A 13,365-nucleotide genomic window follows, 5' to 3' on the forward strand; every position below is an offset into this window, starting at 1 on the left:
GTTGACCTTTTGGCCTATGTTGAAAAATAATTAATTGGTGGTTGAACTCAGTGATCTGACATGCAAGGCCTCTTCAGATTTCAAGTCAATTGGATGAAAATTGACGATTTTAGAAATTTGAAAAAAAGGGGTTGACCTTTGGCCTATGTTGACCTTGTGACCAATGATGATATCAAAAATATTTGATGGTTGAATTCAGTTAGCTGATATGCAAATCCTCTTCAAATTTTAAGTCAATGAGACGAAAATTGAGGATTTTATAAATTCTACCTGAAGTTGTTAACCTTTAGCCGACGTTGACCTTTTGGCCAACATTGACATCAAAAATAATTGGTGGTTGAATTCAGTGATCTGACACTTCAAATTTCACTTCACTTTCAAAAAACACACTTTCTCTTCAAATTTCAAGTCATCAGATGAAAATTGACGATTTTAGAAATTCGGCCTATGTTGACATTTCACCTTTTGACCTCAAAAATAATTGGTGGTTCAATTAAGTGACCGGATATGCAAATCCTTTTCAAATTTCAAGTCAATCGGATGAAAATTTAGGATTTTAGAAATTCCACCTTTAGTTGGTGACCTTTTGGCCTATGTTAATCTTTTGACCTCAAAATCAACATGCTTTTTCTTTAAGACCAACTCTACCAATTGGTGAAGTTTCGTAAAGATCGGTTGAAAAATTGTGATGTGTAAGTGATTGACAAACAGACAGAATAACGCACAAGACCAAGCAATATCTCCACGCATGGCTGGCGGACTTCCTCTCTAGTCGTCGTCAACGTGTGGCCCTGAATGGGTTTCTCTCATCTCCTCTTCCTGTTCAGGCTGGAGTTCCCCAAGGCAGTGTTCTGGGCCCTGTGCTCTTTCTGGTCTTCATCAATGATCTCTCTGACTCTCTTGAAAATCCTCTCTATCTCTTTGCTGACGACTCCACTCTCTGCCGCTCCATTCCTCATCCCTCAGATCGGCAGTCTGCAGCCTCCTCACTCTCTGCAGACCTGGACAAAATCACAGACTGGGCAAACAAGTGGAACATGTCTTTCAATCCTGACAAATCTCACACTCTTACGATGTCTCTCCGAAAAGACCGACTGGACAACCCTCCCATCTACTTTCTGAATAATCCTCTCCAAGAAGTTCTGTCACTCAAACTTTTGGGTCTCACTATCTGCCATGATCTTTCCTGGGAAAACCACATTTCCAAGCTGGCCTCCAAAGCCAGTCGCGGACTGATGTTTCCCCGAAGTCCTTCCTTGGCACACCTGAGCTCCTCACCACATACAAGGCTTTCATCCGCAGCTCAATGGAATACTGCTCTCCCCTCTGGGCTGGTGCTCCTGCCTCCCACCTAGCTCGTCTTCACTGCTGTTGAAACCAAAGCGTTCAGAATCATTGGAATCTCCCGCGATGACGCTATCTCCGAGGGCCTTTCACTCACTCACCGCAGGCAGGTTGGTGGTCTTTCCGTCTTCTACCGACTCCTCTCCGGCCTTGCTCCCCCAGCTCTCTCTGGGCTCTGTCCCCCAAATATTCCTGCAGGTCGCACAAGATCCGCCTGCAACCCTCTTATGGTTAAACTGCCAAAATCAAGACTCTCTGCTCACCTTCACTCCTTCATTCCTCTTTTCTCCCGCCTCTGGAACAAACTCCCTCACTCTCTTCAATCCCACTCCACCCTCCAGGTCTTTAAAACAGCTGTTCACCACCATCTCTTATCTTCCCCCATCCAAAACCTTGATCTTTTCTACCCCCGCTAATTCACCCCAGATCCGCCTCTTTAAATTCCCAAATTCTTTCCCGAAATTCCTCGAAGTGTTCATTTGCTTTATACCGTGTACCCCTCCCTCCTCCCACAGCCCCTCCTACTTCCACAGATCTACCGACGTCCCTGTTCTCCACTGTTGTTGTGCTTGTATGCTTCCCCCTCTCTCCCCTTCTTGTCTCCCGCTCCCTTCGTTGTATGTTTTATGTGTCTGTGCATGTTTTCATGTTTAATTGTGTTAGCTCTTACACGAGCCTCGATTCTGAATACAAAAAAATAAATAAATAAATAATGGAAACTGTGCAAAGCTGAAGTGTTGGTTGTTACAGATAATAGATGTGTAGTAGGATAATAAAGTTGTGTAATCTTTAAGGGAGGCAATGGTACTCATTGTGTACCATTGCTATGATCAGATGCATACACGATGACTCATATGGTTCACAAAAGGTTGTCACGTGGTCACAAACATCATGGAATGCGCCCCGCAGCAGTCGTCATTCTGTCCCGTCCTCACGCAAACGCCTTGTTTATCGTCCCACGGTCGACGAGACAGCCTGGGCCATGACCGCGCCATTATGGCCGACGGTGAACCTGCCTCCTGACAGATGCTCAGTGGTGCCTCCAAGGATGCCATGATGTAAGTGATGCATCGCTCCTGTCCGGTGGAGTTACCTTGACCATCCATCATTGCAGGCGGTGTAACTAGCACCCTCTTCGATTTCGGGAGAAACCATTCGATTCGCAGATGGGTAAATAGATTACAGTGACAGAGCGCAGGACATTAACCTAATTATTTGTCATTGATAAATTTAAATGGCCACATCGATGATTCCGACACACACCGAGGAGGCGCATCACGTTCGTAAAAACGCACGTTACAATCCTGCGCACGTTTTCAGTGTCGTGTTGATGAAACGACATCAGTTTCGGAATCGGAAACATTCTCACAAGCAATAATACTCTTGCACTCGTTTTTTGGCATCACCCAGCTGGGGATTTTTCCTATTAGTTCAGCTTAAGAATGGTTTCCCCGACTTATTGCTCATCGTGATTATCCATCACCTGGACGGCCTGCTAGAATTCCCAGCTCCCATCGTCTCACATCGATGCACTTACGATTCGTCAATGTACGTGAGCCCAAAGAACTCCTTCTCTTTCAGGCAGAAGTGGGACGCGACCATATCCAGCAGCTCTTTGGCCAGAAGCCTGGGCTGTAAAAAAAAATCACGGTAATCAAACGAGCGTTTGAGTGTGGAAACATCCCATGTGATTGCAGTGGTAACCACATCAATAAGCAATGGAATTTAACAACATACCCTCAAAGCTGCACTCCAGTTAAATTATATATATATATACATATATATATATAATATATATTTAATTATAATTTATATATATATATATTTAATTTCTAATTTATTATATATTTTAAGCCTGGTGTTGGCTTAGTGGTTTGGGTGCCAGCTTGGGATCCTAGGATCCTGGGTTCGAATCCCGATCGATCGCTGATTTAACGCCAGGGGGGTTGACTCAGCCTGTCATCCTTCTGAGGTCGGCAAATTGAGTACCAGTTCACTGGTCAATTCCCTGTGTGTCGCAAGAGGCGACTAACAGGGTTGGTGACTGGAAGGGCATCCGGCCGTAAAACATTGCTTCAAAAAGGGGACCACGGTGCCCGAAAAAGGCCAACCCCTGCTCTGTGAGGAAAAATGGCCTTTAAAGGTGGGGTTTTTTTATATATATATATATATATTTAATTTCTAATTTATTATATATTTTAAGCCTGGTGTTGGCTTAGTGGTTTGGGTGCCAGCTTGGGATCCTAGGATCCTGGGTTCGAATCCCGATCGATCGCTGATTTAACGCCAGGGGGGTTGACTCAGCCTGTCATCCTTCTGAGGTCGGCAAATTGAGTACCAGTTCACTGGTCAATTCCCTGTGTGTCGCAAGAGGCGACTAACAGGGTTGGTGACTGGAAGGGCATCCGGCCGTAAAACATTGCTTCAAAAAGGGGACCACGGTGCCCAAAAAAGGCCAACCCCTGCTCTGTGGGGAAAAATGGCCTTTAAAGGTGGGGTTTTTTTATATATATATATATTTATATAATATATAAGTAATTATAATTTATTATATATATAATAAATTCCTGCATGGGGCTAGTGTGAAAAAATTCTGACTCAACTCGGGGCTCAAACCCAAGGACCTCATCTCTTACACAGTGACAGCCCTCTGAGCTATTGAATCTTTGGGATATCCTCAGAAATTTCTCACAATAACAATGCAAGCGTTATAATGGCCGATGTCTTGCATGCCTGCTCAGCAGACCCCAAATATGTGTATGTATGTGTACGTGTACGCGTAAGTGCATTAGACATGAACTTATCTAAGAATTTAATGAACGGGAATGAACTCCTGCATGGGGCTAGTGTGAAAAAATTCTGACAACCCAAGGACCTCATCACTTACAGGAGATATCACTACACACGCACACACACACACACACACACACACACACACACACACACACACACACACACACACACACACACACACACACACACACACACACACACACACATATATATATACATACATATACACGTACACAAACACGCACACTCACACACACAACCACACATACACACACACATCTCAAAGAAACAGACTTTACCTTAATGACTGGATCACCAGATCAAGGAGGTACAGTCAAGAAGAACACAACATTCCTGAACTCTCCGTTTAAATCCACCACATTTTATGTGGATTTGTCAATTGCCGACAACAAAAGAACATTGTCATCTCCTAACAGCATCTCTTATAAATTCCAATCACATCAGATAAAAGAATTATGATGATGACTTGTTTTATCAGATCTCGCAATAAATTTCTGAAAGGATATTTTTTGGACAAACAACAAATTTCTGAAGAATCATTTGGATACACTTTTCTACCGTGACAAACAAATCATTCCACTACTATGGGAATCTCAAGCCAGGAGGTGGATACCCCAGGGATTGTCACTCTCCCACAGCTGGCAGGTTGGTGGGCTGTCTATTTTACACAAGCTTACCCCTGGCCTTGCGGCCTTGCCTCTCCTGTTCTCTCATATATCTGCCCTCCGAAAGCCACCCCAGGTCCCAATCATTCGCCAAGAAACCCCATGTGCTCCCAAAGGGCACACTGGTTGCGTACCCGCATTCATTCGTCCCCTTATGGAATCGTCTCCATCCTTTCTTTAGTCCTTCAAATGCATTGCCCATTACTACCACGTTCGCTCACCCATGCACATCCACAATCTCTTCAACACTCGCAGAGATTCTTTCCGAATTCTGTTCATCTCCGGGTTTTTGTGTTATTCCTCCATTCCTCCTTGTCTATGTCCACAAGCTCTCCTAACCCATATACCCTTTGGTAGTTTGTCAACCTGCTTCCCTTTGTCATTTATCTCCTCCATGAGCCTGGGCCTTGCAGATAGTTTTCTTTAACCTTTTTTAAAATTCGGTACAGTATTATGATTGATGAAATAGCAATAAAACGAATGAAGTTTTCAAACGAGGTGCGAATGGGGAAAAAAGTCCATATTCAAATCTAAAGCGACATCTTGGAAGGGCGTTTCCACGGGAAAAAAAGAAAAATACAATAAATAAAAAAACCCTGCACACCGAATACGATGATGCATTGTCTCAAGTTGACCTTTTCTTCAAAAAGAACAACGGAGCGATTGTTTATGGGATTTCTGAACACAGCATCCCTTTTTGCCGGGACGGCGCCAGCAATACCCGTGAGATCTTCGCGTTTCAAGGGTAATGCCCTGCACGATTTGTGGGACTTGTGATGTCTGTGAGAGGGCCTCGTCAAAAGGTGAATGAGCTGTCTGTGTTTGTTCAATCCTCTCTTTACAACCATGTTCCCAACCTCCCTCAAATTGGACCAATCAGCTCCCACCTAATCAATTATCCCCAGATGGCTAGGATTACTATAATTAACCCCCCTTTTATTTTAGCCAAATTTTATATATACATATATAAACCCTTGTCCTTGTTTAACTTCACACCACACGATACATTGAAGCAGACACCTTGAAGTACACGAGTCAAGTGATATCGAATGAGGTTTTGGTAAAGTTCTGACGAATCAGACATATAATAAATAATGGGAGGAGGAAGGAGGAAATGAAAGAATTGAAATGGAGATGGGAGAGAAGGGAGAGTAGGGGAATGTGGGAGGGATGGGAATAACTCAAGGAGAATGTATAAATGGGGGGCTATGGATAAATGTAGAAGATCGGAAGAACAGATTTCCCGATTATCCAGCACTAGCAGCTACACCCCCCCCCCCCCCACCCTCTATATATTTAAGCAAATAAAATCCTAAAGGAACCATCAAAAAGGGGTTTTAATCCTAAATGATCCTGAAAAACTACAATGAAATGATGGGAGAGATTTAGCAGCAAGTGAGAGTTGCTAAGATGTGTTGGGTGTGGTGTTGGGGTTTGGAGGGTTGGCGGGTGTCATGGGGTTGAGGGGTGCAGTTTGGGGGGATTGGAGATGGAGGGTGTTGTGGGGTTGAGGGGTGCAAGGGATTGGAGATGGAGGGTGTTGTGGGGTTGAGGGGTGCTGGGGATTGGAGATGGAGGGTGTTGTGGGGTTGAGGGGTGCTTGGGATTGGAGATGGAGGGTGTTGTAGGGTTGAGGGGTGCTTGGGATTGGAGGTGGAGGGTGTTGGACGTCAGGAGCCAGTGAAGGTGGGGATGAGGATTGGGTGGGGTGTGGATGAGGTGGTGGAGATGGCTTGGGGTGTATACAATGTGAAATGGGGTGAAACAAACCCTGATGGTTTTGTCCTTTTTTTATACAAGGTCTAGGCTCGTGGAAGAGCTAGGACACAGAATAGAATCAGGACACAATTTACCAAAGGGAACAGCAGAAGAAAGGAGAAACGCCAATAGCAGTGCGGAGGGAGAATGGTGACGGAGACGGACAAATAAGAGATGCAGGTAACGATGAGGGGTATGGGAGAACGCAAGGGGTGGACAAGATGGACACATAAGCAAAATTTTGAGAGGGGTGAGGGTGGTTTAATGGGTGTAGAAAAGATCATGGCTTTGGATGGGGGATGGTGATGAACCTGAGATGGTGGTGAACAACTCTCTTGAAGACTGGGAGGGAATAATTGGATTGAAGAGTGTGGATGGTGGTTCTATATGGAGGAAAAGAGGGAAAATGAGTGGAGGTGAGTAGTGGCTCTGAGTTTAGGTAGTTTCACTAGGAGGGGGGCACCGGTAGTGCATGGAGAGGGCAGAGGGTGCCACACCAGAAATGAGGTGGAAGAAGACAGAGAGACCAGAGACTTGTGTTACGGAGTCCTCTACAATCTCCTGGTCTCGGTAACCTCCGAACCCCGAGAGGAACCCCGGCAGAAAGATATATATGTTATTCCGTGATGAAATCAATAGGGAAACCACACCATGAGTTATCCACAACCAAAGAATATATATTAAAGAGCACACAGGAATCACGATACAACAATAATAGTAATCAACCCTACAATCAATATCTTAAGGTGGTACCACCTTATCTAGTAACTTAATCCCAAACTCACGGCACTCCCAGGAAATGGAACCGAGCCCTCCTCAATGTCTCTATAACCCTCCAAGGCGAAGTTGATTCACTCCAGCGATCGTTGGAACCATGTCCGATCCAGATCAATTGAGGCATAGGCGGTCGAAGCGACACCGAAGTCACGTGGTCCAACACCCAGCAAACTCGCGGTAGAATGGAAACTCTCCAAAGACGTGCGCCGACGTACACGTTTGCCGTTCAATCAGCGAATCGCCGTGTAATCCTCAAACGCCGCTTTATTGCACAGCCTTTCCCGGCAAACCACCGGAGGATAAGCCCAGCCGACGCGACAAAAACCTTTTCCGATGAAGGTAGCACGCGGGGCGAAATGGCGGACGGCTCTCACTCGAGCCCGAGCTTCTAGGCAAGGATTCTCTGGAATCTCAATGCCGATACCCGACTACGCAGGCTCCACAATACTCCGGCGATATCACCTATCGCACGAACTTCTTTTCAAGGACTCAAAGTCCACTCGACGCCGTTCGCTCGACCACACTCGCAACGGAGCTTCAAGTCACGTCTTTCACTGTCCTCACGACTTCTTCTTCTTCGCTCCTTTTCTTCCGGGTCATGATCCGATTTCCTGTCTCATGCTTACCATGAGCGCTTTTAACCTTTTAACCACAATAACCATTTCCCTTAAACGACAATACCCATAATACTTAGAACCCACAATAATAATAACAGCAATAATAATAATAAGTGCCGAATCCGTAACACTTGTCAGCGATGACGAAGTAATAGTTACATTGACTCAGTTTCATTGTAAGAGATCCCAATGATCTTGAAAGCCTTGGCCTCCATGGCATTAAGGTAAGCAAGATGTGAGGCAGGGGAACCATCCCAGAGAGGGGAGCAGTACTCCATTAAGCTGCGGACGAAGGCCTTGTAGGTGAATATGAGCTCACATGTGCCAAGGAAGGGCTTTGCACGATGGAGGATGCCCAGTCGGCATCTGGTGTTGGAGGCCAACTTTTAAATGTCGCTCGTCCAAGAGAGATCATGGCTGAGACTTAGACCCAAGGGTTTGAGTGACTAAATATCTGAAATGGTTGTTGAGAAAGTAGATGGGAGGAACTGCAGAACAGTGTCCTTCTCAGTTAAGGTAGATTTTGGAGATTTAATGGTGGGAATATTTACTCGTCATATACTGTCTTACCGGATGTGTTCAGGGAAACAAACCAAAAATATCTGGTGTTTGTTTTCCAACAAACCACTGCCAGAAATCACTCTCTTGGTCCATTATTGATGATCAATGAACAGGTTGCCTATTCAGGCAGAGGACCTATTTCGATAGAAGGCTTATTCCGGTAGAAAGCTTATTCCGGTAGAAGGGCTTATTCCGGTAGAAGGGCTTATTCCGGTAGAAGGCTTATTCCGGTAGAAGGCTTATTCTGGTAGAAGGCTTATTCTGATAGAAGGCTTATTCTGGTAGAAGGCTTATTCTGATAGAAGGCTTAATTCTGGTAGAAGGCTTATTTTGGTAGAAGGCTTATTCCGGTAGAGGGCTTATTCTGGTGGAAGGCTTATTAGGGTGGAAGGCTTATTCCGGTATAAGGTTTATTCCGGTAGAAGGCTTATTCCGGTAGAAGGCTTAATTCTGGTAGAAGGCTTATTCCGGTAGAAGGCTTATTCCGGTAGAAGGCTTATTCCGGTAGATGGCTTATTCCGGTAGGAGGGTTATTCCCGTAGAAGGCTTATTCCGGTACAAAGCTTAATCCGGTAGAAGGCTTATTCCGGTATAAGGCTTATTCTGGTAGAAGGCTTATTCCGGTAGAAGGCTTATTCCGGTAGAAGGCTTAATCTGGTAGAAGGCTTATTCCAGTAGAAGGCTTATTCCGGTAGCAGGCTTAATCCGGTAGAAGGCTTATTCCGGTATAAGGCTTATTCTGGCAGAAGGCTTATTCCGGCAGAAGGCTTATTCCGGTAGAAGGTTTATTCCGGTAGCAGGCTTATTCCAGTAGAAGGTTTATTCCGGTAGAAGGCTTGTTCCAATAGAAGGTTTATTCCGGTAGAAGACCTATTCCGGTAGAAGGCTTATTCTGGTAGACGACCTATGCCGGTAGAAGGCTTATCCTGGTAGTAGACCTATTCAGGTAGAAGGCTTATTCCTTTAGAAGGCCTATTCTGGTAGAAGGCTTATTCTGGTAGAAGGCTTATTCCGGTAGAAGGCTTATTCCAGAAGAAGGCTTAATCCGGTATAAGGCTTATTCCGGTAGAAGGCTTAATCCGGTAGAAGGCTTGTTCCAGTAGAAGGCTTATTCCGGTAGAAGACCTATTCCGGTAGAGGGCTTATCCCGGCAGAAGGCTTATTCCGGTAGAAGGCTTATTCCGGTAGAAGGCTTATTCCGGTAGAAGGCTTATTCCGGTATAAGGCTTATTCCGGTAGAAGGCTTATTCCGGTAGAAGGCTTATTCCGGTAGAAGGCTTATTCTGGTAGAAGGCTTGTTCCAGTAGAAGGCTTATTCTGGTAGAAGACCTATTCCAGTAGAAGGCTTAATCTGGTAGAAGACCTATGCCGGTAGAAGGCTTATCCTGGTAGTAGACCTATTCAGGTAGAAGGCTTATTCCATTAGAAGGCCTATTCCCGTATAAGGCTTATTCCTTTAGAAGGCCTATTCCGGTAGAAGGCTTAGTCTAGTAGACAGACCTATTCTGATAGAAGACCTATTCCGGTAGAAGGCTTATCCCTGAAGACCTATACTGGTAGAAGGCTTATTCCTGAAGACCTATTCCGGTAGAAGGCTTATCCCTGAAGACCTATTCCGGTAGAAGGCCTATTCTGGTAGAACTACCAGTTCTTTGTGTCCGATGCCGAAAGACATCTAAACTTTGTCACCATGAACTTACATGTCTAAAATAAGAGCGCCTCAAGCTCTGCGGACACACTCGTTAACCGCTTGGGCCCAAGTTTGAATTCCATGTTCTGTCTTATTGGGTTAATATTCTGTGGGTTTGTATAGGTTTCTGTTCTCACGTTGGTTATCATTTCCTTGAGTAGGTGTCACAAGGTGTAACTGAACCCATACAGGGTCCAGGGTCTCTCCTGTTTACTAGGATCACGTTTCGAGAATCAACTTGCAGTGTTTTTGGTTTGCTCAGTTCTCAGACCTTTGGTCCGAGTGTTATTTTTATGACCACACTGTTACTGAACCCCAGACAATCTCCAAATGTTGTTCCGTTGTTGTCATGTACTTATCCTCGTATATTTTTCAGATTTTCAGTACAACGCTATCCTCTGACATACACAGGCAGCCACAATGCAGCACTCATCAGCTTCCAGGTTCTCTTGACCTCATTCTGTAGGTCCTGCCACTCGGACATTTATCAAATGTGTGTTTGTGTTTGTTTGTAGGTGGTTGTTATCTCCTTATTTGTGTTTCAGAAGGTGTAATGGAGCCCTCCCAGGGCTTGAAATGTTCACCTCTGTTGTGGGAAGGGATCAGGATCAATGGACCAGGTTGTGACGTTTTCTTGTTATCAAAGTTTTGTTCTGAGGACTCTTTTCAGGATCCTCACTGATCCACGGACAGCTTCTGTGTGTGTGTGTGTTTGTGTGTGTGTGTGTGTGTGTGTGTGTGTGTGTGTGTGTGTGTGTGTATATGTTTGTATGTATGTATGTATGTATGAGAGAGTGTGAGTGTGTATGTACATGTGTCTATGTGTGTATATGCGTGTGTGTATTTATGTTTATGCATGTGAGTTTGTGTATGTATGTGGATTTGAGTGTGTGTGTGTGTGTGTGTGTGTGTGTGTGTGTGTGTGTGTGTGTGTGTGGCCAGCAACTGAGCGTGTGTGTGTATGTATGTATGTGAGTGTGTGTATGTATGTGAATTTGCGTGTGTGTGTGTGTGTGTGGTCAGCATCTGAGCATGTGTGTGTATGTATGTGAGTGTGTGTATGTATGTGAGTGTGTGTTTGTGTTGTGTCTGTATGTGTTTGTCTATGCTTCTGTATGCATGTCTGTGTCTGTGTCTGTGTATGCGTATCTGTGTATGCATGTCTCAAGTCTGAGTGTGTCTGTGTATGCTTGTCTGTGTATGCGTGTCTGTGTATGCGGATCTGTGTATGCATATCTGTGTATGCATGTCTCAAGTCTGCAAGTCTGTGTATGCTTGTCTGTGTATGCATATCTGTGTATGCTTGTCTATGTGTCTTTGTGTCAGTGTATGCATGTCTGTATCTGTGTATGCTTATCTGAGTGTTTGTGTCTGCGTGTCCATGTCTGTGTGTGTGCGTCTGTGACTATCTGCATTCCCATATATATGTATCTGTCTGTGCGTGCGCACGTACAAGCTCATCATTGACTGGAGAATGATTTTTAAAACTACAATAAGTATTTCCTTTCTGTTTCCATCAGAAAGGACTTAGTTTCCCTATAAATGACATTAATCGTCACACAGCATCATATTTATCCTGTTCCTTCTTAACTTATGCAGCCCAAGCCCAGCCCTTATGCAGCCCAAGCCCAGCCCTTATGCAGCCCAAGCCCAGCCCTTATGCAGCCCAAGCCCAGCCCTTATGCAGCCCAAGCCCAGCCCTTATGCAGCCCAAGCCCAGCCCTTATGCAGCCCAAGCCTAACCCTAAATGGAAACACACAGCTGATGGAAACAAAATGGCTCGTACGAGTACACAATATTAAAATCGTACACAATCACAAATGGCTGTGTCGCTCTCAAAAACAAGAGTTGCCATTACTCACAATCTCAATTCTCCAACCAGAAAGTTAGAGAATCGTGAAGTTAATTACAAGTCAAACTTGATTAAGGTAGTTTCGTCACTATGGGGGTCAGGACATGTATAATAAATACATCGATGGTTCTTTTTCCTATTGTAAGGGATACAGCACAGCCATGACGGTCCAAACGCCCTCCTCGGGTAAGCACAGTCTTATGTTTCTTTCGTTCATCATTCAAACTCAAACTTCACAACTCCATGTCGAGCGAACCAACTCGGTTTCACTCGAACACCTCCACACGTTATTCCACCGTTTTCTCCAATCACCGGTAGTGACTCCATGGCGCGTATAAACACCGTAAAGCTGCGTTTTGACCGAGGTCAAAGTACACCCACCACATGCATAGGCCTACAGCAGTCTGCTTTATGTAACAATGTCAGGGAGAGAAGATGTTACTGAAAAGTAAACTCTGCTCGCATCCCTGGACTTCGTCAGCAGGCCTCACCTGGACAAGCAGTTCCAGAGTTCTGCTGTCGGGCAGGAGAATTTCACATCTTCGGCCTTCGGTCATCTGTAAGGCAGCAGTTGCAGGGATTGAAGATGATGAAAACAATTTTTTCAAAGAGTATTTTCTTCTCATTAGCTACAATTCAGTCAAACGGCCATTTCAAAGAGTCGGGTTTCTTTATAACCCGAGCGACATGCCAGTCGGGCTCGGAGCGTGCCGCAGCCGCTCCCTTCAAACTCTACTCTCTGCCCTCCCTGGAGTGCATTCCTGAGGAGGAAGCACAACCCCCTTTCTCCGCCTACGTCTCAGGCACATGGGGGAAACAAAACAAGCAACGTCGCAAGTTGAATATAGCTACTAACCTATTTCCCAAGCAGGTATCAACACTTCCACTAAATGGGACTACAGAGTCAGAGTTATTTGGTATTACATTTCTGTATGTATAGTGATTGGTAGACAGGGACTACTCTGATAGGATGGTCCAGAATTACCCTTCATGTGCTGTGGAGTCTGTGTTTCAATCTCGACTCTGTGTGCGTGTGTCTTTTGCACCTGAGAAGCTGGAGAAGTTTCTGGAAACCCTCGACTCTGATTCTGCAACCGAACCGGTCGGCATCGGTTCATGTGTCCCAAAAACCTGCTCTGCTGCTCCTGCACTTCTCCTATTTCTGCTCTATTCACCTTATCATTTGACCTAGGTCATCTTCCATCTACTTCAAAGTCAGCCAACATCACTTTATTACATTAAAAGGAGCAAAAGCTGATCTCCTCAACTACAGACCTATCAGCTTT

General features: G+C 44.9%; 1 protein-coding gene across 2 annotated transcripts in view; it reads right to left on the reverse strand.

Annotated features, from left to right (window-relative positions):
• The window catches only part of LOC137414822 (FERM domain-containing protein 4A), a 300,724-nt gene that overhangs the window by 188,721 nt on the left and 98,638 nt on the right, over positions 1 to 13,365 (reverse strand). Inside the window, exons 2-3 of one of the 2 annotated variants that reach the window (XM_068100360.2) lie at positions 12,571 to 12,636; positions 2,882 to 2,976 (exon numbers count right to left, since the gene is read on the reverse strand). In XM_068100360.2, the coding sequence (XP_067956461.2) occupies positions 2,882 to 2,976; positions 12,571 to 12,636 (161 nt within the window). Of the gene's footprint in view, positions 1 to 2,881; positions 2,977 to 12,570; positions 12,830 to 13,365 lie in introns of those variants that run through there. The other variant, XM_068100351.2, reaches the window with a different exon arrangement.

The sequence above is a fragment of the Myxine glutinosa genome, chromosome 1 (genome assembly GCF_964187855.1).
Source record: "Myxine glutinosa chromosome 1, kmMyxGlut1.1, whole genome shotgun sequence".
Classification (NCBI taxonomy): Eukaryota; Metazoa; Chordata; class Myxini; order Myxiniformes; family Myxinidae; genus Myxine; species Myxine glutinosa.